Source organism: Rhineura floridana, chromosome 11 (assembly GCF_030035675.1).
Source record: "Rhineura floridana isolate rRhiFlo1 chromosome 11, rRhiFlo1.hap2, whole genome shotgun sequence".
Classification (NCBI taxonomy): domain Eukaryota; kingdom Metazoa; phylum Chordata; class Lepidosauria; order Squamata; family Rhineuridae; genus Rhineura; species Rhineura floridana.
In genome coordinates this window covers 463,790-490,367 of record NC_084490.1, presented here as the reverse complement: position 1 = coordinate 490,367, position 26,578 = coordinate 463,790, and the positions used below count along the sequence as shown (strand labels likewise).

Below are 26,578 nucleotides of genomic sequence, written 5' to 3'. Positions count from 1 at the left end.
TCTCCTGAGACAATGGCAGCAATCACATCGGCAACGAGCAACACAACAATTAGTCAGTCAGTGCAGAGCACAAATGAAGAGATGACCACTGAATCACCAATCACGTCACCTTCTTCCACTACAGAGTCTCCTGAGACATTGACAGCCATCACATCCCCAACAAGCAACACAACAATTAGTCAGTCAGTGCAGAGCAGAACAGAAGACATGACCACTGAACCACCAATCACGTCATCATCTTCTACTACAGAGTCTCCTGAGACACTGACAGCCATCACATCCCCAACGAGCAACATAACAATTAATCAGTCAGTGCAGAGCACAACAGAAGACATCACTACTCAACCACCAATGACGTCACCTTCCTCGACTACAGAGCCCCCTGAGACAGTGACAGCCATCACATCCGCAATGAGCAACAGAACAATTAGTCAGTCAGTGCAGAGCACAACTGAAGAGATGACGACTGAACCACCAATCATGTCACCTTCTTCCACTACAGAGTCTCCTGAGACATTGACAGCCATCACATCCCCAACAAGCAACACAACAATTAGTCAGTCAGTGCAGAGCACAACTGAAGAGATGACCACTGAACCACCAATCACGTCACCTTCTTCCACTACAGAGTCTCCTGAGACACTGACAGCCATCACATCCCCAACGAGCAACATAACAATTAATCAGTCAGTGCACAGCACAACAGAAGACATCACTACTCAACCACCAATGACGTCACCTTCCTCGACTACAGAGCCCCCTGAGACAGTGACAGCCATCACATCCCCAACGAGCAACACAATTACTCAGTCAGTGCACAGCACAACAGAAGAGATGACCACTGAACCATCAATCACGACACCTTCTTCCACTACAGAGCCCCCTGAGACAGTGACAGCCGTCACATCTCCAACGAGCAACACAACAATTAGTCAGTCAGTGCAGAGCACAACAGAAGAGATGACCACTGAACCACCAATCACGTCACCTTCTTCCACTACAGAGTCTCCTGAGACATTGACAGCCATCACATCCCCAACAAGCAACACAACAATTAGTCAGTCAGTGCAGAGCACAACTGAAGAGATGACCACTGAACCACCAATCACGTCACCTTCTTCCACTACAGAGTCTCCTGAGACACTGACAGCCATCACATCCCCAACAAGCAACATAACAATTACTCAGTCAGTGCACAGCACAACAGAAGACATCACTACTCAACCACCAATGACGTCACCTTCCTCGACTACAGGGCCCCCTGAGACAGTGACAGCCATCACATCCCCAACGAGCAACACAATTACTCAGTCAGTGCACAGCACAACAGAAGACATCACTACTCAACCACCAATGACGTCACCTTCGTCGACTACAGGGCCCCCTGAGACAGTGACAGCCATCACATCCGCAATGAGCAACACAACAATTAGTCAGTCAGTGCAGAGCACAAATGAAGAGATGACCACTGAACCACCAATCACGTCACCTTTTTCCACTACAGAGTCTCCTGAGACAGTGACAACCATCACATCCGCAATGAGGAACACAACAATTAGTCAGTCAGTGCAGAGCACAAAAGAAGAGATGACCACTGAACCACCAATCACGTCACCTTTTTCCAGTACAGAGCCCCCAGAGACAGTGACAGCTATTACATCCCCAACAAGCAACACAATTAGTCAGTCAGTGCATAGCACAACAGAAGAGATGACCACTGAACCATCAATCACGACACCTTCTTCCACTACAGAGCCCCCTGAGACAGTGACAGCCGTCACATCTCCAACGAGCAACACAACAATTAGTCAGTCAGTGCAGAGCACAAATGAAGAGATGACCACTGAACCACCAATCACGTCACCTTCTTCCACTACAGAGCCCCCTGAGACAGTGACAGCCGTCACATCTCCAACGAGCAACACAACAATTAGTCAGTCAGTGCATAGCACAACAGAAGAGATGACCACTGAACCATCAATCACGACACCTTCTTCCACTACAGAGCCCCCTGAGACAGTGACAGCCGTCACATCTCCAACGAGCAACACAACAATTAGTCAGTCAGTGCAGAGCACAACAGAAGAGATGACCACTGAACCATCAATCACGACACCTTCTTCCACTACAGAGCCCCCTGAGACAGTGACAGCCATCACATCTGCAATGAGCAACACAACAATTAGTCAGTCAGTGCAGAGCACAAAAGAAGAGATGACCACTGAACCACCAATCACGTCACCTTCTTCCACTACAGAGCCCCCTGAGACAGTGACAGCCATCACATCCCCAATGAGTAACACAACAATTAGTCACTCACTGCATAGCACAACAGAAGAGATGACCACTGAACCACCAATGACTACAGAGTCTGCTGAGACAATGGCAGCCATCACATCCGCAATGAGTAACACAACAATTAGTCAGTCAGTGCAGAGCACAAAAGAAGAGATGACCACTGAACCACCAATCATGTCACCTTCTTCTACTACACAGTCTCCTGAGACACTGACAGCCATCACTTCCCCAACGACCAACACAACAATTAGTCAGTCAGTGCACAGCACAACAGAAGAGATGACCACTGAACCATCAATCACGACACCTTCTTCCACTACAGAGCCCCCTGAGACAGTGACAGCCATCACATCCCCAATGAGTAACACAACAATTAGTCACTCACTGCATAGCACAACAGAAGAGATGACCACTGAACCACCAATGACTACAGAGTCTACTGAGACAATGACAGCCATCACATCCCCAACGAGCAACACAACAATTAGAGAATCAATGCAGAGTACAAGAGAAGACATCACCACTGAACCCCCAAAGACATCACCTTTTTCCACTAAAGAGTCTCCTGAGACAATGGCAGCAATCACATCGGAATCGAGTAACACAACAATTAGTCAGTCAGTGCAGAGCACAAATGAAGAGATGACCACTGAATCACCAATCACGTCACCTTCTTCCACTACAGAGTCTCCTGAGACATTGACAGCCATCACATCCCCAACAAGCAACACAACAATTAGTCAGTCAGTGCAGAGCACAACAGAAGACATGACCACTGAACCACCAATCATGTCATCATCTTCTACTACAGAGTCTCCTGAGACACTGACAGCCATCACATCCCCAACGAGCAACATAACAGTTAATCAGTCAGTGCAGAGCACAACAGAAGACATCACTACTCAACCACCAATGACGTCACCTTCCTCGACTACAGAGCCCCCTGAGACAGTGACAGCCATCACATCCGCAATGAGCAACAGAACAATTAGTCAGTCAGTGCAGAGCACAACTGAAGAGATGACGACTGAACCACCAATCATGTCACCTTCTTCCACTACAGAGTCTCCTGAGACACTGACAGCCATCACATCCCCAACGAGCAACATAACAATTAATCAGTCAGTGCACAGCACAACAGAAGACATCACTACTCAACCACCAATGACGTCACCTTCCTCGACTACAGAGCCCCCTGAGACAGTGACAGCCATCACATCCCCAACGAGCAACACAATTACTCAGTCAGTGCACAGCACAACAGAAGACATCACTACTCAACCACCAATGACGTCACCTTCCTCGACTACAGGGCCCCCTGAGACAATGACAGCCATCACATCCGCAATGAGCAACACAACAATTAGTCAGTCAGTGCAGAGCACAAATGAAGAGATGACCACTGAACCACCAATCACGTCACCTTCTTCCACTACAGAGTCTCCTGAGACATTGACAGCCATCACATCCCCAACAAGCAACACAACAATTAGTCAGTCAGTGCAGAGCACAACTGAAGAGATGACTACTGAACCACCAATCATGTCATCTTCTTCTACTACAGAGTCTCCTGAGACACTGACAGCCATCACATCCCCAACGAGCAACATAACAATAAATCAGTCAGTGCAGAGCACAACAGAAGACATCACTACTCAACCACCAATGACATCACCTTCCTCGACTACAGAGCCCCCTGAGACAGTGACAACCATCACATCCGCAATGAGGAACACAACAATTAGTCAGTCAGTGCAGAGTACAAAAGAAGAGATGACCACTGAACCACCAATCACGTCACCTTTTTCCAGTATAGAGCCCCCAGAGACAGTGACAGCTATTACATCCCCAACAAGCAACACAATTAGTCAGTCAGTGCATAGCACAACAGAAGAGATGACCACTGAACCATCAATCACGACACCTTCTTCCACTACAGAGCCCCCTGAGACAGTAACAGCCGTCACATCTCCAACGAGCAACACAACAATTAGTCAGTCAGTGCAGAGCACAACAGAAGAGATGACCACTGAACCACCAATGACTACAGAGTCTGCTGAGACAATGACAGCCATCACATCCCCAACGAGCAACACAACAATTAGAGAATCAATGCAGAGCACAACAGAAGAGATGACCACTGAACCACCAATCACGTCATCTTCTTCCACTACAGAGTCTCCTGAGACATTGACAGCCATCACATCCCCAACAAGCAACACAACAATTAGTCAGTCAGTGCAGAGGACAACTGAAGAGATGACCACTGAACCACCAATCACGTCACCTTCTTCCACTACAGAGTCTCCTGAGACAGTGACAGCCATCACATCCGCAATGAGCAACAGAACAATTAGTCAGTCAGTGCAGAGCACAAAAGAAGAGATGACCACTGAACCACCAATCACGTCACCTTTTTCCAGTACAGAGCCCCCAGTGACAGTGACAGCTATTACATCCCCAACAAGCAACACAATTAGTCAGTCAGTGCATAGCACAACAGAAGAGATGACCACTGAACCATCAATCACGACACCTTCTTCCACTACAGAGCCCCCTGAGACAGTGACAACCATCACATCCCCAACGAGCAACACAACAATTAGTCAGTCAGTGCAGAGCACAAAAGAAGAGATGACCACTGAACCACCAATCACGTCACCTTTTTCCAGTACAGAGCCCCCAGTGACAGTGACAGCTATTACATCCCCAACAAGCAACACAATTAGTCAGTCAGTGCATAGCACAACAGAAGAGATGACCACTGAACCATCAATCACGACACCTTCTTCCACTACAGAGCCCCCTGAGACAGTGACAGCCGTCACATCTCCAACGAGCAACACAACAATTAGTCAGTCAGTGCAGAGCACAACAGAAGAGATGACCACTGAACCATCAATCACGTCACCTTCTTCCACTACAGAGCCCCCTGAGACAGTGACAACCATCACATCCCCAACGAGCAACACAACAATTAGTCAGTCAGTGCAGAGCACAACAGAAGAGATGACCACTGAACCATCAATGACATCACTTTCATCGACCTCAGAGCCTCCTGAGACAATGACAGCCGTCACATCTCCAACGAGCAACACAACAATTAGTCAGTCAGTGCAGAGCACAACAGAAGAGATGACCACTGAACCACCAATCACGTCACCTTCTTCTACATCAGAGTCTCCTGAGACACTGACAGCCATCACTTCCCCAACGACCAACACAACAATTAGTCAGTCAGTGCATAGCACAACAGAAGAGATTACCACTGAACTATCAATCACGACACCTTCTTCCACTACAGAGCCCCCTGAGACAGTGACAGCCATCACATCCCCAATGAGCAACACAACAATTAGTCAGTCACTGCAGAGCACAGCAGAAGAGATCACTTCTCAACCACCAATCACGTCACCTTCCTCGACTACAGAGTCTCTTGAGACAATGGCAGCCATCACATCCACAACGAGTAACAGAACTATTAGTCAGTCAGTACAGAGCACAACAGAATACATTACCAGTGAACCACCAGTCACGTCACCTTCTTCCACTACAGAGTCTCCTGATACAATGACAGCCGTCACATCTCCAATGAGGAACACAACAATTAGCGAGTCAGTGCAGAGCAGAACAGAAGAGATGACCACTCAACCACCAATGACGTCACCTTCTTTCACTACAGAGTCTCTTGAGACAATGACGGCCATCACATCCTCAACAAACAACACAACAATTAGTCAGTTAGTGCAGAGTACAACAGAAGAGATGACTGAACCATCAATCACGTCACCTTCTTCCAGTACAGAGCCCCCTGAGACAGTGACAGCCATCACATCCCCAACAAGCAACACAACAATTAGTCAGTCAGTGCAGAGCACAACAGAAGAGATGACCACTGAACCACCAATCATGTCACCTTCTTCTACATCAGAGTCTCCTGAGACACTGACAGCCATCACTTCCCCAACGACCAACACAACAATTAGTCAGTCAGTGCACAGCACAACAGAAGAGATGACCACTGAACCATCAATCACGACACCTTCTTCCACTACAGAGCCCCCTGAGACAGTGACAGCCATCACATCCCCAATGAGTAACACAACAATTAGTCACTCACTGCATAGCACAACAGAAGAGATGACCACTGAACCACCAATGACTAGAGAGTCTGCTGAGACAATGACAGCCATCACATCCCCAACGAGCAACATAACAATTAATCAGTCAGTGCAGAGCACAATAGAAGACATCACTACTCAACCACCAATGACATCACCTTCCTCGACTATAGAGCCCCCTGAGACAGTGACAACCATCACATCCGCAATGAGCAACACAACAATTAGTCAGTCAGTGCAGAGCACAAAAGAAGAGATGACCACTGAACCACCAATCACGTCACTTTCTTCTACTACACAGTCTCCTCAGACACTGACAGCCATCACATCCCCAACGAGCAAAACAACAATTAGTCAGTCAGTGCATAGCACAACAGAAGAGATGACCACTGAACCACCAATGACTACAGAGTCTCCTGAGACACTGACAGCCATCACATCCCCAACGAGCAACATAACAATTAATCAGTCAGTGCAGAGCACAACAGAAGACATCACTACTCAACCACCAATGACGTCACCTTCCTCGACTACAGAGCCCCCTGAGACAGTGACAGCCATCACATCCGCAATGAGCAACAGAACAATTAGTCAGTCAGTGCAGAGCACAACTGAAGAGATGACGACTGAACCACCAATCATGTCACCTTCTTCCACTACAGAGTCTCCTGAGACATTGACAGCCATCACATCCCCAACAAGCAACACAACAATTAGTCAGTCAGTGCAGAGCACAACTGAAGAGATGACCACTGAACCACCAATCACGTCACCTTCTTCCACTACAGAGTCTCCTGAGACACTGACAGCCATCACATCCCCAACGAGCAACATAACAATTAATCAGTCAGTGCACAGCACAACAGAAGACATCACTACTCAACCACCAATGACGTCACCTTCCTCGACTACAGAGCCCCCTGAGACAGTGACAGCCATCACATCCCCAACGAGCAACACAATTACTCAGTCAGTGCACAGCACAACAGAAGAGATGACCACTGAACCATCAATCACGACACCTTCTTCCACTACAGAGCCCCCTGAGACAGTGACAGCCGTCACATCTCCAACGAGCAACACAACAATTAGTCAGTCAGTGCAGAGCACAACAGAAGAGATGACCACTGAACCACCAATCACGTCACCTTCTTCCACTACAGAGTCTCCTGAGACATTGACAGCCATCACATCCCCAACAAGCAACACAACAATTAGTCAGTCAGTGCAGAGCACAACTGAAGAGATGACCACTGAACCACCAATCACGTCACCTTCTTCCACTACAGAGTCTCCTGAGACACTGACAGCCATCACATCCCCAACGAGCAACATAACAATTACTCAGTCAGTGCACAGCACAACAGAAGACATCACTACTCAACCACCAATGACGTCACCTTCCTCGACTACAGGGCCCCCTGAGACAGTGACAGCCATCACATCCCCAACGAGCAACACAATTACTCAGTCAGTGCACAGCACAACAGAAGACATCACTACTCAACCACCAATGACGTCACCTTCGTCGACTACAGAGCCCCCTGAGACAGTGACAGCCATCACATCCGCAATGAGCAACACAACAATTAGTCAGTCAGTGCAGAGCACAAATGAAGAGATGACCACTGAACCACCAATCACGTCACCTTTTTCCACTACAGAGTCTCCTGAGACATTGACAGCCATCACATCCCCAACAAGCAACACAACAATTAGTCAGTCAGTGCAGAGCACAACTGAAGAGATGACTACTGAACCACCAATCACGTCATCTTCTTCTACTACAGAGTCTCCTGAGACACTGACAGCCATCACATCCCCAACGAGCAACAAAACAATTAATCAGTCAGTGCAGAGCACAACAGAAGACATCACTACTCAACCACCAATGACATCACCTTCCTCGACTACAGAGCCCCCTGAGACAGTGACAACCATCACATCCGCAATGAGGAACACAACAATTAGTCAGTCAGTGCAGAGCACAAAAGAAGAGATGACCACTGAACCACCAATCACGTCACCTTTTTCCAGTACAGAGCCCCCAGAGACAGTGACAGCTATTACATCCCCAACAAGCAACACAATTAGTCAGTCAGTGCATAGCACAACAGAAGAGATGACCACTGAACCATCAATCACGACACCTTCTTCCACTACAGAGCCCCCTGAGACAGTGACAGCCGTCACATCTCCAACGAGCAACACAACAATTAGTCAGTCAGTGCAGAGCACAACAGAAGAGATGACCACTGAACCATCAATCACGACACCTTCTTCCACTACAGAGCCCCCTGAGACAGTGACAGCCATCACATCCCCAATGAGTAACACAACAATTAGTCACTCACTGCATAGCACAACAGAAGAGATGACCACTGAACCACCAATGACTACAGAGTCTGCTGAGACAATGACAGCCATCACATCCCCAACGAGCAACACAACAATTAGAGAATCAATGCAGAGTACAAGAGAAGACATCACCACTGAACCCCCAAAGACATCACCTTTTTCCACTAAAGAGTCTCCTGAGACAATGGCAGCAATCACATCGGAATCGAGTAACACAACAATTAGTCAGTCAGTGCAGAGCACAAATGAAGAGATGACCACTGAATCACCAATCACGTCACCTTCTTCTACATCAGAGTCTCCTGAGACACTGACAGCCATCACATCTGCAATGAGCAACACAACAATTAGTCAGTCAGTGCAGAGCACAAAAGAAGAGATGACCACTGAACCACCAATCACGTCACCTTCTTCCAGTACAGAGCCCCCTGAGACAGTGACAGCCATCACATCCCCAACGACCAACACAACAATTAGTCACTCACTGCATAGCACAACAGAAGAGATGACCACTGAACCACCAATCACGACACCTTCTTCCACTACAGAGCCCCCTGAGACAGTGACAGCCATCACATCCCCAATGAGTAACACAACAATTAGTCACTCACTGCATAGCACAACAGAAGAGATGACCACTGAACCACCAATGACTACAGAGTCTGCTGAGACAATGACAGCCATCACATCCCCAACGAGCAAAAGAACAATTAGAGAATCAGTGCAGAGTACAAGAGAAGACATCACCACTGAACCCCCAAAGACATCACCTTTTTCCACTAAAGAGTCTCCTGAGACAATGGCAGCAATCACATCGGCAACGAGCAACACAACAATTAGTCAGTCAGTGCAGAGCACAAATGAAGAGATGACCACTGAATCACCAATCACGTCACCTTCTTCCACTACAGAGTCTCCTGAGACATTGACAGCCATCACATCCCCAACAAGCAACACAACAATTAGTCAGTCAGTGCAGAGCACAACAGAAGACATGACCACTGAACCACCAATCATGTCATCATCTTCTACTACAGAGTCTCCTGAGACACTGACAGCCATCACATCCCCAACGAGCAACATAACAGTTAATCAGTCAGTGCAGAGCACAACAGAAGACATCACTACTCAACCACCAATGACGTCACCTTCCTCGACTACAGAGCCCCCTGAGACAGTGACAGCCATCACATCCGCAATGAGCAACAGAACAATTAGTCAGTCAGTGCAGAGCACAACTGAAGAGATGACCACTGAACCATCAATCACGACACCTTCTTCCACTACAGAGTCTCCTGAGACATTGACAGCCATCACATCCCCAACAAGCAACACAACAATTAGTCAGTCAGTGCACAGCATAACAGAAGAGATGACCACTGAACCATCAATCACGACACCTTCTTCCACTACAGAGCCCCCTGAGACAGTGACAGCCATCACATCCCCAATGAGTAACACAACAATTAGTCACTCACTGCATAGCACAACAGAAGAGATGACCACTGAACCACCAATGACTACAGAGTCTGCTGAGACAATGACAGCCATCACATCCCCAACGAGCAACACAACAATTAGAGAATCAATGCAGAGTACAAGAGAAGACATCACCACTGAACCCCCAAAGACATCACCTTTTTCCACTAAAGAGTCTCCTGAGACAATGGCAGCAATCACATCGGCAACGAGCAACACAACAATTAGTCAGTCAGTGCAGAGCACAAATGAAGAGATGACCACTGAATCACCAATCACGTCACCTTCTTCCACTACAGAGTCTCCTGAGACATTGACAGCCATCACATCCCCAACAAGCAACACAACAATTAGTCAGTCAGTGCAGAGCACAACAGAAGACATGACCACTGAACCACCAATCATGTCATCATCTTCTACTACAGAGTCTCCTGAGACACTGACAGCCATCACATCCCCAACGAGCAACATAACAGTTAATCAGTCAGTGCAGAGCACAACAGAAGACATCACTACTCAACCACCAATGACGTCACCTTCCTCGACTACAGAGCCCCCTGAGACAGTGACAGCCATCACATCCGCAATGAGCAACAGAACAATTAGTCAGTCAGTGCAGAGCACAACTGAAGAGATGACGACTGAACCACCAATCATGTCACCTTCTTCCACTACAGAGTCTCCTGAGACATTGACAGCCATCACATCCCCAACAAGCAACACAACAATTAGTCAGTCAGTGCAGAGCACAACTGAAGAGATGACCACTAAACCACCAATCACGTCACCTTCTTCCACTACAGAGTCTCCTGAGACACTGACAGCCATCACATCCCCAACGAGCAACATAACAATTAATCAGTCAGTGCACAGCACAACAGAAGACATCACTACTCAACCACCAATGACGTCACCTTCGTCGACTACAGAGCCCCCTGAGACAGTGACAGCCATCACATCCCCAACGAGCAACACAATTACTCAGTCAGTGCACAGCACAACAGAAGACATCACTACTCAACCACCAATGACGTCACCTTCCTCGACTACAGGGCCCCCTGAGACAGTGACAGCCATCACATCCGCAATGAGCAACACAACAATTAGTCAGTCAGTGCAGAGCACAAATGAAGAGATGACCACTGAACCACCAATCACGTCACCTTCTTCCACTACAGAGTCTCCTGAGACATTGACAGCCATCACATCCCCAACAAGCAACACAACAATTAGTCAGTCAGTGCAGAGCACAACTGAAGAGATGACTACTGAACCACCAATCACGTCATCTTCTTCTACTACAGAGTCTCCTGAGACACTGACAGCCATCACATCCCCAACGAGCAACATAACAATAAATCAGTCAGTGCAGAGCACAACAGAAGACATCACTACTCAACCACCAATGACATCACCTTCCTCGACTATAGAGCCCCCTGAGACAGTGACAACCATCACATCCGCAATGAGGAACACAACAATTAGTCAGTCAGTGCAGAGTACAAAAGAAGAGATGACCACTGAACCACCAATCACGTCACCTTTTTCCAGTATAGAGCCCCCAGAGACAGTGACAGCTATTACATCCCCAACAAGCAACACAATTAGTCAGTCAGTGCATAGCACAACAGAAGAGATGACCACTGAACCATCAATCACGACACCTTCTTCCACTACAGAGCCCCCTGAGACAGTGACAGCCGTCACATCTCCAACGAGCAACACAACAATTAGTCAGTCAGTGCAGAGCACAACAGAAGAGATGACCACTGAACCATCAATCACGTCATCTTCTTCCACTACAGAGTCTCCTGAGACATTGACAGCCATCACATCCCCAACAAGCAACACAACAATTAGTCAGTCAGTGCAGAGGACAACTGAAGAGATGACCACTGAACCACCAATCACGTCATCTTCTTCCACTACAGAGTCTCCTGAGACATTGACAGCCATCACATCCCCAACAAGCAACACAACAATTAGTCAGTCAGTGCAGAGGACAACTGAAGAGATGACCACTGAACCATCAATCACGTCATCTTCTTCCACTACAGAGTCTCCTGAGACATTGACAGCCATCACATCCCCAACAAGCAACACAACAATTAGTCAGTCACTGCAGAGCACAAAAGAAGAGATGACCACTGAACCACCAATCACGTCATCTTCTTCCACTACAGAGTCTCCTGAGACATTGACAGCCATCACATCCCCAACAAGCAACACAACAATTAGTCAGTCAGTGCAGAGGACAACTGAAGAGATGACCACTGAACCACCAATCACGTCACCTTCTTCCACTACAGAGTCTCCTGAGACACTGACAGCCATCACATCCCCAACGAGCAACATAACAATTAATCAGTCAGTGCACAGCACAACAGAAGACATCACTACTCAACCACCAATGACATCACCTTCCTCGACTACAGAGCCCCCTGAGACAGTGACAACCATCACATCCGCAATGAGGAACACAACAATTAGTCAGTCAGTGCAGAGCACAAATGAAGAGATGACCACTGAACCACCAATCACGTCACCTTTTTCCACTACAGAGTCTCCTGAGACACTGACAGCCATCACATCCCCAACGAGCAACATAACAATTAATCAGTCAGTGCACAGCACAACAGAAGACATCACTACTCAACCACCAATGACGTCACCTTCCTCGACTACAGAGCCCCCTGAGACAGTGACAGCCATCACATCCCCAACGAGCAACACAACAATTAGTCAGTCAGTGCAGAGCACAACAGAAGAGATGACCACTGAACCACCAATCACGTCACCTTTTTCCACTACAGAGCCCCCTGAGACAGTGACAACCATCACATCCCCAACGAGCAACACAACAATTAGTCAGTCAGTGCAGAGCACAAAAGAAGAGATGACCACTGAACCACCAATCACGTCACCTTTTTCCAGTACAGAGCCCCCAGTGACAGTGACAGCTATTACATCCCCAACAAGCAACACAATTAGTCAGTCAGTGCATAGCACAACAGAAGAGATGACCACTGAACCATCAATCACGACACCTTCTTCCACTACAGAGCCCCCTGAGACAGTGACAACCATCACATCTCCAACGAGCAACACAACAATTAGTCAGTCAGTGCAGAGCACAACAGAAGAGATGACCACTGAACCACCAATCACGTCACCTTCTTCTACATCAGAGTCTCCTGAGACACTGACAGCCATCACATCTGCAATGAGCAACACAACAATTAGTCAGTCAGTGCAGAGCACAAAAGAAGAGATGACTGAACCATCAATCACGACACCTTCTTCCAGTACAGAGCCCCCTGAGACAGTGACAGCCATCACATCCCCAACAAGCAACACAACAATTAGTCAGTCAGTGCAGAGCACAACAGAAGAGATGACCACTGAACCACCAATCATGTCACCTTCTTCTACTACACAGTCTCCTGAGACACTGACAGCCATCACTTCCCCAACGACCAACACAACAATTAGTCAGTCAGTGCATAGCACAACAGAAGAGATTACCACTGAACTATCAATCACGACACCTTCTTCCACTACAGAGCCCCCTGAGACAGTGACAGCCATCACATCCCCAATGAGCAACACAACAATTAGTCAGTCACTGCAGAGCACAGCAGAAGAGATCACTTCTCAACCACCAATCACGTCACCTTCCTCGACTACAGAGTCTCTTGAGACAATGGCAGCCATCACATCCACAACGAGTAACAGAACTATTAGTCAGTCAGTACAGAGCACAACAGAATACATTACCAGTGAACCACCAGTCACGTCACCTTCTTCCACTACAGAGTCTCCTGATACAATGACAGCCGTCACATCTCCAATGAGGAACACAACAATTAGTGAGTCAGTGCAGAGCAGAACAGAAGAGATGACCACTCAACCACCAATGACGTCACCTTCTTTCACTACAGAGTCTCTTGAGACAATGACGGCCATCACATCCTCAACAAACAACACAACAATTAGTCAGTTAGTGCAGAGTACAACAGAAGAGATGTCCAGTCACCCACCAATGACGTTACCTTCTTCCACTACCAAGTCTCTTGAGACAATGGCAGCCATCACATCCGCAACGAGCAACACAGCAATTAGTCGGTCAGTGCAGAGCACAACAGAAGAGATCACCAGTCAACCACCCATGACATCACCTTCCTCGACTACAGAGCCCCTTGAGACACTGACAGCCATCACATCTCCAAGGAGCTACACACGAATTAATCAGTCAGTGCAGAGCACAACAGAAGAGATGACCACTGAACAACCAATTACGTCACCTTCTTCCACTACAGAGCCTCCTGAGGCAATGACAGCCATCACATCCCCAAGGAGCTATACAACAATTGGTCATTCAATGCGCAGTACGTCAGAAGGGACCTCCACTCAACCACTAGTAACGTCAACATTTCGCACATATTCCTCTGAAGAGGTTTCCACTACAGAGACGTCCAGGCAATCAACATTGCCTGTCACTCAGAATGAGTTGACTTCAAAGGCAGCAAACACAGCTGTTGAGACCATGACACCTAGCTCATCTAGCACCTCAATCAGATCCACGATAGAGCCTTCTGGGACAGGTACTCACATTCTCTTGACCAGCACCCCAATTGATCAAAACGGAAAAAGTACACCAGCAGTGACCTCAATACAGGTACCAGTTACATCAGCTTCCACAACTAGTCACATCACTGCTACCTCTGAGATTTCTAGTAGTGAAGCATCTCGTCCATCCACATCATTGCAGCCAAGTGGGGAAAGGTCAACTATTCTAACTAGCATTGCAAGCAGTACCTCCAAGCCAACACCATCTCCAGCAGCCACCACTGAGACCTCAGCCACTCATTCTGCTGTGAGTACAGCTGAAACGACTGCAACTCTTCTGCCTGTGAGATCAACTCCTTCTACTACTATTGTGAGAATATCCTCCCCAGAAACACCTTCCTCATCAACCATTGTTAGTGTACTGACATCAACCCATTCTCAACACACAAGTTCTGCTGGTAGGTAGTTTTATATTTCTATGGAAATGACATTTCACTCTTGGGACAGAATTCCAGTGCTTAACAGCTTGCACCGGCTACCCATCTACTACCTTCCCATTTCCAAGGCCCTTAACAAGTTTGGTCCAGGTTACCTTAAAGGCCACTTGATCCTTCATAGCCCTGTCTGCTCACTGAGGTCTTTGTGGGAGTCGCTGTATGGAGGTCCCCCGTGGCTCAGACACACATCTCACACACAGCATGGACCATACGTTCAGTACTGTGGGCTCCGTTCTCTGGAACTCCCTCCAGGCTGAGACCCCCTCCCTATTGAACCTCAGGCACCTGGTGAAGACTTTTTAAAAACAAAATTCAGCAAGCATTTTGAGAAAGAAATAATCAGCAGATCAGAAAGCCTAACATTTTATCATTCCTATCTCTTTTGTACCTTTGTTGTACACTGCTTAAAAACTACAGTATTGACCGGTATATAAATTGTAACAACAACAAAACAACAATAATAATATCATCAGCATAATCTGGGGGCTGATATGTTAATTTCTTCTTAATTTTCTTAACATTCCATTTCTTTCCTCTGCTTTAGCTTCTTCCACCCCAGTTGTTCCTCTGAAGTGCCTTAATGGCGGAGTCTTTGTTGGGGGCCATTGTAATTGCAAGTCTCCATATACTGGGCTGCATTGTAAAGAGGCAATAAATGAAGTTCAAGCGGGTAAGTCTGATTATTGTTACTACAGTGTTGTTGTTATGTGCCTTCAAGTCGACTAGAACTTATGGCGACCCTATGAATCAGCGACCTCCAAGAGCATCTGTTATGAACCACCCTGTTCAGATCTTGTAAGTTCAGGTCTGTGGCTTCCTTTATGGAATCAACCCATCTCTTGTTTGGCCTTCCTCTTTTTTGACTCCCTTCTGTTTTTCCAAGCATTATTGTCTTTTCTAGTGAATCATGTCTTCTCATTATGTGCCCAAAGTATGATAACCTCAGTTTTATCATTTTAGCTTCTAGTGACAGTTCTGGTTTAATTTGTTCTGACACCCAATTATTGGTCTTTTTCGCAGTCCATGGTATGCGCAAAGCTCTCCTCCGACACCACATTTCAAATGAGTTGATTTTTCTCTTATCCGCTTTTTTCAGTGTCCAACTTTCACATCCATACACAGAGATCGGGAATACCAAGGTCTGAATGATCCTGACTTTAGTGTTCAGTGATACATATTTGCATCTGAGGACCTTTTCTAGTTCTCTCATAGCTGTCCTCCCCAGTCCTAGCCTTCTTCTGATATCTTGACTATTGTCTCCATCTTGGTTAATGACTGTGCTGAGATATTGATAATCCTTGACAAGTTCAATGTCCTCATTGTCAACTGTAAAGTTACATAAATCTTCTGTTGTCATTACTTTAGTCTTTTTGACGTTCAGCTGTAGTCCTGCTTTTGTGCTTTCCTCTTTAACTTTCATCAGCATTCATTTCAAATCGTTACTGGTTTCTGCTAGTAGTATGGTATCGTCTGCATATCTTAAATTATTGATATTTCTCCCTCCAGTTTTCACACCTCCTTCATCTTGGTCCAATCCTGCTTTCCGTATGATATGTTCTGCATATAGGTTAATCAAATAGGGTGATAAAATACACCCGTCTCACACCCTTTCCGATTGGGAAACAATAGTTTTCTCCATATTCTGTCCTTACAGTAGCCTCTTGTGCAGAGTATAGGTTGCGCATCAGGACAATCAGATGCTGTGGCACCCCCATTTCTTTTAAAGCATTATAAGCCTTAAATAGTGCCCCTTCCCTCCTCCTCCTTTGAGAATAAGAGTTGAGAAGCATCTGAGTATGTGATTCAGCTTTGCATTTCTAGACTTGGATAATATTGGTGGTTCTGAGTGTGTTTTGTGTTGGTGGGAAAGATCCTGCTGCTCTGTCGTCTTGAGTGTTGCTCCACTGAAGTCATGGGACTGCAATCTAAGCCAGCCTACCTCAACCTGGTGCTCTGCAGTTGTTGTTGGGTTTCCCATCCGCTCCATCCAACAGGGCCAGTTGTCAGAGAGGAGAGGTAGTTGTGGCACAGGAACATTTGGATTACACCAGGCTGAGGGGCCCTTCTGACATCCCCTTGCTTGTACTGGAACTATTGAGAAATAAAGTCTCTCACTGACACTGACATTTGACTGAATACTGAGAAAGAAGAGGGAAATTTGCAGCCCATGGATATGATAATTTTCTGGTTACTGATCTACATGACTTCCACATCAACAGGTTATGGAACTAGTTGCATAATTAGAAGACGTGTATTCCATCAGATTTGCAAGGAAAGATGACCTGGCTAGCTTGATCCAAAATGGTGCTTGTTCCATGGCATGTCCCTGCCACCTGCAAGTTTAAAAGGTTCAGGTAGCAGCAGGTGATGCAAAAGGCCCTTGTCTGCCTGAGGCCCTTGGAGAGCTGCTGCCAGTCAGAGTAAAGAACACTGAGCTTAGATGGACAAATTCCAGTGCACTTCCCACACTTTCTGGTGTGGATTCAGAGATTATCCATGCTGCTTCCATGATCACTGCAATGGTCCTGCAGCAGCTCAGCCTTCTGAAGGGCTCATTACATGTGGACTGTGAAGTCGTCTTTTCACCTGTAAACATCAGGAGGTGTCAATGGGAAGGTACTTCCCAAGTGATATCAAAAATTGCAAGCCCATCCACACTTACTTACTTGGGAGCAACTCCCACTGAAGTGAATGGAGCTGGCCAAGGATTCCTTTCATTGCATCAGCTTCAAGCTGAGGGGGGCGGGGAGGGAGGTGTGTGTGGTGGATGGGAGAGAGCTATGAATTGGGGATGCAGGTTTTCTCCCTGGGAATTTGGCACCTGGTATCTTATCTGCACCCCCTCCAAGATGTGGGAGGAAGCGGGGAGAGATGTGTGTTGGTGAGAGACTGATGCCACCCTGGGCTCCTACTGGGAGAAGGGAGGGATATAAATAAATAGATAAATAAATAAGAGGGGCAGAGGAGAGAGTTGGGGGTGCAGGGTCTACCCCTCCAGGATTTGGAGTTGGGTGGCAGATTGGCAGCCTTGAAGGATGCCTGCTTTTTCCTCCAGTGATGCTCTGCCTTTATACCAGTGAATTAGTCAAATGTTACATAAGGCCATAATCCTCCAGCGCACTCTCCACCAAAGGAAACCGGTCCCTTGGAGCTCCTCACAGGGTGTGGGAGTGGAGAGTACACAACAGCACCCTTATGGGTGGGTTTGTTGGTGAGCCATCTCAGGGCTGCAACCCTTTTGGCAAGAGAACGCTGAAGGGTGGATCCAGGGATGGCCAGCCGTGTGCTTCCTTCACCAAGCAGCCAGGCAGTTTCGTGGCTCCTCTTCATGTCTAATGGCTCCTGTGCTTTCTGCTGGCAGAGATTGTTGTGGTCACAGTCAACGTCTCTGTAGAGGTGCAGAACTGGAATTTCATCCCTGAGATGGCGACTTATGACTCCAACGCCTTCAAAAGCTTCGTGGAGCACTTTACTGAACAGGTGAGGAGATGAGAATGATGCAGTCAGGAAAATGCTCACATGTGGACAGACTTCTAGTTGCTTGTGAGCCGAGTCCCCATTTGCACACCATTCCCGGAGAGGTGAAGTTCATGCAGAGGGAGATGTCTGCTCAATACATCTGAAGATCTAGGCTGTGAGCACTCTAGTCACCTACAGCAAAGCTTTTCCATTGGCCACATCTGGAGGGGGAACAGATGGATCTGGTGATCAGCTGAGAAATCTCTTTGAAGTGAATTTTTTTTAAAAAGCACTTAAGCTGATCCCACCAGGTTTGACAGTAAAAAGGAGCAGGGTTTGACTAGCGTCATGTGCCCCCTTTTTCAGAAAAGAGAGGTGGAGACACACTGGGACTGGCAGAACAGGGAGTGTCTCTCTACCCCCCCCCGTCAGATTTCCATTATTTTATGTACCTGGATATTCAGATTAGGAAATCAGGCCATCAGATGAGTATAGAAATCAAGAAACTGTGATACTTTGCTGAGATTTGATGGTTTACCCCCTGAACACATCAGGAGCAGTCTTCCCTACGGGCAGTTTGGTCCAGTATCCCAGCTAAGAGTGGGGGCAGAACCTGCAGCCCTGCCCCAGATGTTGCTGGACTCCATAGCGACCCTTGACCTTTGGCCATTCTGGCTCTGTGAGGTAAAGTTCAATCAGAGCTGGAGGAGGGCGACTGGCTCTCCATCCATGGCACAGGGGGATACTCTAGAAACGGGGGGGGGTGCTTGACTTAAAGAAGCACCAGTGAATAGGGACTAAACATGGAAGCGACCAAACATCCGCTGGGGTTGCGTTTATTTTTCTTGGATCAACAAACTAGTCTCTTGCACCTGCAGAGTTTTTGTTTCTGCTTTTTGGTGCTGCCCTCTTGGTATGTTGTAATCTTCAGGACTGCTCAGGGCCACCTTAAAGCCACCCACCCACTCCGCTGATGCATGGGGGCTGGTGAGGACAGCAAGTAGAAATCACTCTGCACCTGCACAGAGGCACCCTATTTATTGCTGCTTCCCACATTATGCTGTTCCTGCAGCTGAGCTGAGGCTCTCTCTTTCTCTCTCTGTGTGCAGATGAACATCTTCTACAAGAATGTTCCCGGGTACCATGGTGTAAAGGTATTTCGGCTGAGGTAAGCCATAGAAAAGTTGTGACTGAGGGCCAGTATTGCAGGGAGGGTGCTGGCTGGCTCCACGCCTGGCCCCTGATGTGCATGGCCACTCCTTGGAGTGCCAGCCCCACCTTCGGCCACAGACGCTCCTACAGACCCTGCCACCCTCCTCTCCTCAGGCCAGCTGCGGACACTTTCACAGCTACTGCTAAATGGTTTCCCTCTCTTCCTTTCTGCTTCCTCTTCTCAGCAAAGGCAGCATTATCGTGGACCACGAAGTCTTCCTGAATGTGCCCTTCTCGGACTTCTATGCTTCTTATGACACATCCGTTAAGGACATCAACCTGACGCTGCATAACAAACCATGCTCTTCCAATGAGTCAGGTGAGGAGGCACCTGCCACTTCCTCAGGCCCACTGCTGGGATGGGCAGGACCGGCTGGCAGCTGCAGAAGCCCAAAGACGTCCTTTGTTTGGATGTCACAAGGCAGCTCTTTCAGTACATGCCTGTCCCTCCCAGCTTGTGGACTGTGAGGCAAAGGCTGCTCATTAAATATCTCCAGATCAGCTGTCATCCGGACTGCATTTGGAAGTCAGTCCCACCAGCATCAGGGGAAATTACTTCTGAGTAAACATGGACAGGATGGGGCTTCATGTGTGTTAGCCAGGACTAAAACTTGGGATGGCACCAGAAGGCTTGTGAGGCTGGTCACAATGGGAGACTGAAATCAGGTTGTGAGAAGGCCCATGGACACCCCCCCTGCGAACATAAGCAGCTTAATTGAGCCCAAGACTCCTCTCCCCCCTCAGTCCAAACTATTGTGTTAGTTTGCTAGGTAGGTGGGCAGCCTTTTGAAATCTTGCGGGACTCCAGAGTGCCAAACCCCTGCCACTCCACTCCGCTCTGCAAGGGGATTCCCTGAAATGGATTCCCCATAGAAACTTGTGGAATCTGATGGATTCTTGGAAGTTTCTGCAGATTTCCCATCTGGCACGGCTGGCGTACCTGTCGAGGCTCTTCTCACACTGTGGAATTGTGACGCATAGAGCCACTGACGTGATTGCTCCCTTGCTGCCACTGTGGAGCATGCAGGTAACCTTGGTACTCTGCTGGCTTGTGTGCAATGGAAGGACAGTTAGCAGCTACAGCAGATAAATCCTGGTTTCAACCTGACTGAACAGAAGTGAGGCTGTATTACTGAGCCTGCCATGTGGTGGTGGTGATGGAGACAAGGGAAGCTTACTTCTTTGCCACCGTCGCGCCCACAAGCAGACAGTCGGCAGAGCCTTCCTGAGTGGTGAATGAGCTTTTGTCATCTGGCCAAGAGAGTGCTGATCCGACACTCTCCACAACCTGCTGTAACGAATTGGTGAGCATTATAAGGTCAGAATCATTCAGATTCAGACAGAGTTGGATGCCAGTTAGAGCAGGTCCATTGGAGGCATCCAGAATGCTGTCTGTTCCATCTGTACTGGATCACCTTTGACGATTATTGCCCGAGGATGTGGACAAACTGATTGGAGAAGTGCAGCTGCCCACCTGCCCTTGCCCACCGTGGCTCCTTAAGAGTCAGTTGAAGAGACTTGGTGGGTCCAGGGAATGATTAATGCTCCACTGGAGGAGGAGGAGGGACTACCCACCTCGAAAGATATAGACAAGTTAGAGCGGGTTCAGAAGAGGACGACGAGGATGATAGCCGGTATGGAGAACAAGTCTTATGAGGAAAGGTTGAAGGAACTTGGCATGTTCAGTCTGGTGAAGAGAAGGCTGAGGGGCGACATGATTACACTCTTTAAGTACCTGAAGGGCTGTCACATAGAGGAGGGTACAGATTTGTTCTCTGCTGCCCCAGAGGGTAGGACTAGGTCTAATGCTTTTAAGTTGCAGGAGCGTAGATTCAGATTGGACATTAGAAGGAACTTCTTGACAGTAAGGGCGGTTCGGCAATGGAACCGACTGCCTAGGGAGGTGGTGGGATCCCCTTCGCTGGATGTCTTCAAGCAGAGGCTGGACAGCTATCTGCGGGAGATGCTCTAGCTGTGGATTTCCTGCTGTGAGCAGGGGGTTGGACTCGATGGCCTACAAGGCCCCTTCCAGCTCTATGATTCTTTTTTTTTTTTACAATAATTTTTATTCAAATTTTCATAAAACAAACAAAACAAAATCATAAAACATTCAAAGACAAAAAACAAAACAAAACAAAAATGATTAAACAAAAAAATAAAATGTTGACTTCCCATTTGTCGCAGATCAAATCAGTTATAGGTCTACAATATATAACAATCCTGTCTCTTAAATTATATTATAAAATCACTTTCCTCCAGTAGTTATCTTAATTAATCATCAAATCTCATAAACATTACTTTATTCTTTCCACAAAAAGTCAAAGAGAGGTTTCAGTTCTTTAAGAAATACATCTATCAATTTTTCTCCAAATAAATATGTCGATTAATCCATCTCGTTAATAATAATAATAATCTTATTGTCATAACCATAGTCCAAATAAACATATCGATTAATCCATCTCATCAAAATCTGTTAGGTCCAATAATTTCAATAGCCATTATTCCATTATCCATATTAATTCCATCTTCCATCTTCAATAGTCCTGTTAAATCCAGTAATTTCAGTGTCCAATCTTCCATTATCAGTATTCCATAATAATCTTGCTGTCATAGCCATAGTCATATAATAAGAGTCTGATGGGAATTTCCTCTATCCCAAATATTTTCTTGCCATCGATTCTGAATAAGTTGCTGAAATATTGTTGTAAAGTCATATCTCTGTTCTTCTTTTTTACAAAATGCACTGGCTCATCTCTTGAGAGTTTTTCCATTGTCGCATGGCTGCAGTTAATTCCATAGATTTTCTCTATATCAAGCTCCATCACGTCATTCCAGTCCAGAAGATTATCCAAGCCATTGATAACTTTATCTCTAATATCTTCATTAATTTCTTCAGAGAGAACGTTAAATTCCAAACAGTAGATTTTATTTCTAATATCCATATACTCCAGATCTTTTTCCAATTCCACATTTGTTCCAATCTCCAGCGCTTGTATCTTCCCTTTATTTTTTCTTTTCTCATCTCTGATCTCATTCTCCTCTCTCACAGGATCCCCTATTTCTTTAAGCTCCTGCGTCATTTTGCTCAGTTCAATTTTCAGCTCCTTACTACCCTGTCGCAGGGTTTGTTTCGTTATCTCAATCTCATCCATTATTTTCTGAAACATAATTACTTCCAGATTCTCAGCCACTTTCTTGATTGCCATTTTTAAAACCACAAAAACAAAACAAAACAAAAATAAAGAAGAACCACTTCTTATTTCAGCAACAATTGGGTTAATATTCCAGGCTTGATGACATCACAGTATAAACAGAGCAGCCTGCCTTATCTCTCTATGTTCAAGAATACAAAACAAATTTAGTTCCCAGCATCAAAACAGTTAGTGGCGTCGTGAAGAAGCAGATTCGTCAAAATAAAATAGACCAAAAAGAGAATAGTCCCAGACAATATAATGTTCCAAAGTTCATATTTTTTATTTTTTTCTCCTCGGAATAGAAATCCCTCTTCTGTTTATATCTTTAGAATGCACTTCCAGGACAGCTTTTTGCAATAGAGACAGAGATAAGCTGTTAATTTCGTGAATAACAGAGAAGAGTTATAGCTCACCCAGAAGTTCTTTAAAGCTGATTCATTTGACAAATCTCTTTTTGCTGCAACAATTTAAACCAAGTAAAAAAAAGAATAGAAAGAAGGGTGCTTGCCTGTTAGTCCGTTTTCTCTTTGAAGAAAAGATAAACGTGTCGCATTAATCAGATAGAGCTTGTTCGGAAGTCCGTCCGGCATTGCTGGCTGGACCTTTTCTCATAAATTAATGAAATCCAGTCCTCCCAACAAAAACAGGCTTTTGAGGTTAATCTCTACGTTTCTCCCTGCCCGGGAGAAATTTCATCAGTCAAAAAAAAAAAAATGTTCTGACTGATTTATATCTGAATAAGCTTCTTCTGAGGCGGGAGGCCGTCTCAAAAGCAGGCACAAGCGAAGTCACCCTTCCCGGAAGTCAACCAGCTCTATGATTCTGATTCTATGAAGGAAGCAGCATTGTATTTCCTGCTTAAGGTGACCTCCCTAGACCCAGGAGTGTTAAAACAACAAACACCCAGTGGCGAAAATTCCCTTTGGGGCAAGGTGCTTGAGGGATGGGGCCTCCTGCAGGCATGCTTGGAGGAGAGCGAGTATATGCATCCATTTCAGCCCAGCCTCAGGCCTTTTCATGGCACTGAAACCGCCTTGGCTTGCCTGGTTGGTGACATTTCTCAGGAGGATGGGGGGAGTGCAACCGATTTTCCTTAACCTCTTGGCATGGTGTCTTGAGAGGGGGCTGTGCTTCAATGTTCTGCTCCTATCTCCAGGGCCATTTCCAGAAAGTCATTAAGGGGGCACTGTTTGGCATCTTGGGGTCTGTCCTGTGGTGTCCCACAGGGTTCCATTTGTCCCCCATGCTATTTAACACCTACCTGAAACCAACGTGCAGGTGACACCCAGCTCTATTTCTGTGTTACATCTGAATCAAGAGAGAAGGTTGAAGTGCTAGACCAGTGCTTGGAGGTGGTAATGGACTGGATGTGGGCCAATAAATTGAAGCTGAATCCTGAAAAGTTACGTGTTCCAAGTTCTCAAGACCAAGAGGTGGGGAGATGGCCCGTCCTGGATGGGGTTGCACTCTCTTTGAAGGAGCAGGTCTGTAGCGTGGAACTGTTCCCGGATCCAACACTATCACTGGAGGCTCAGGTAGCCTTGTTGGCTAGGAGTGCCATTTCCAGCTCTGGCTGGTTCACAGGCTATGGCCCCCTTTGAACAGAGATGACTGCTGTCCTGGCCTTTGACAATTAACATATTTTGTTTTGTGGGACCCACCTATTTTGTTGAATGTATACTGTTCTGTTCCATTTGGAATGCTTTTACTTGTTTTTACAGTTGTAAGAGTTTTAACCAGCCCTGGGACCTTATGGTGAAGGGTGGGTATAAAATCTTATGACTGACTGACTATGTATGAAATGCCTTGGCCAAAAGAGCTGGAAGAAAAAGTAAAATGTAAATGTACTGCCTTCAAGTCAATTCTGACTTATGGTGACCCTATGAATAGGGTTTTCATGTGGCTGAGAGGCAGTGACTGGCCCAAGGTCACCCAGTGAGCTTCATGGCTGTGTGGGGATTTGAACCCTGGCCTCCCAGGTCGTAGTCCAACACCTTGACCACTACACCACACTGGAAGAAAAAGAGAGAGGCAGATTTGAGTATGAAAACAAAGAACTGTGCAAAACAGTGAAATGAATAAGGATGCAAAGGGGGGGGCTTAAGCGCAAAGGGGTGGAGCAAAATGCACGACGGGTAAACATGCTAGTATGGAGGGGACACAAGGTCTGCCTTCACTGCCGCTTTCACTCAAAAGAAAAACAGGCATCAAGACTAGGATGAGTTTATTATTTATTTATTAAATTTATATCCCGCCCTTCCTCCCAGTGTTTCACATACACCATATCTGAGGCCACTGGTTGTTATCCATCCATGCTGTGGGGAGAAAGGTACAAAGGCATTTATCCGTTACCCCCAGAGGCTGCCCCGTAACAGCACATACAAACTGCCTCTCCCATGACCCACACGGAGATAGATGTCAGTTTGCTGGTGGGGCATATGAGGATAGTGGGAGTGTCTTTCCTGCAACCCTGGTGGTGGGTGGTGGGGAGAGAAGAGGTCCCTCCCCATGACACTCTCTCCGATTTCTCCTTTCTACAAGCCTAACCTTTGTTTTCCCCCCTCTCCTTCAGAAAACTTGTGCTTTACTCCAGGAGCGTTCAGTGTGACACGAGTACCCCTGAACCCTGCAGGTGAGGACTGGGGGTGCACGGGTGTGAGTGCGTGTCAATGTGTGCCTCACACAGTCCAACGTTTCAATAGGTGCACTGGGGTTGCACGAGACTGAGGAGTTGCACGAGGAAGAAAACCACCACATGCGAACAAATGCCATACACCCACAGACATTCCGTGTCACTGCTGTCCTTGGCTGTGCAGATGTTGTCACCTGTGTCCACGTAGCACCGTTTGAGATGCACAGAGGTTAATCCCAGGGCAGGTATTGGTCACTGTCATGGCTGGCAGAGAAGAACGCGGGAGAACAGTTGGTGGCACCTCAGTAGGCCTGGTTCTTTTTGCTTATGGGCAACTTAGGCTGTAATTCTGACCCCACATACCCGGAAGTAAGCCCGGGTAAATTAAATTCAGCAGGGCTTACTTCTGAGTAGACCTGCCTAGTTGACAAAATGGCTGAATAAGGAATTCTGTTGGTGAGGTAAACAAACAAGAAACAGACCCAGTTAAGGCCTTCCAGCTATTGCTCCCACGGGCGGGGTGGGGTCTTTGATGAAATGAACAGACGGGAGGTTCGGGAGAGACAAGAGCAAGTCCTTCTCACATCAAGTGCAATTAGCATATGGGATTCTCTGCCACAAGATGTGGTGACGGCCGCAGGCTTCAAAGAGGATTAGACAAAGGGGCCTAGATGTCTCTGAGCAGCTCTTGGGCATGATGGCTGTATACTACCTCCATGTTCAGAAGCAGCCTACCTCAGAGTATCCGTTGCTGGGGGA

At 46.8% G+C, this 26,578-nt stretch overlaps 1 protein-coding gene across 1 annotated transcript; it reads left to right on the top strand.

Moving 5' to 3' along the window:
* The first annotated feature begins 351 nt into the window (after positions 1-351).
* Positions 352-26,476, top strand: LOC133366760 (mucin-3B-like). The gene is made up of 7 exons (XM_061590226.1): positions 352-13,984; positions 15,867-15,992; positions 18,684-18,802; positions 19,891-19,949; positions 20,179-20,312; positions 25,760-25,819; positions 26,442-26,476. Exons 1-7 carry the CDS (start codon positions 352-354, stop codon positions 26,474-26,476), a joined length of 14,166 nt encoding a protein of 4,721 aa, XP_061446210.1.
* The last annotated feature ends 102 nt before the right edge of the window (positions 26,477-26,578 follow it).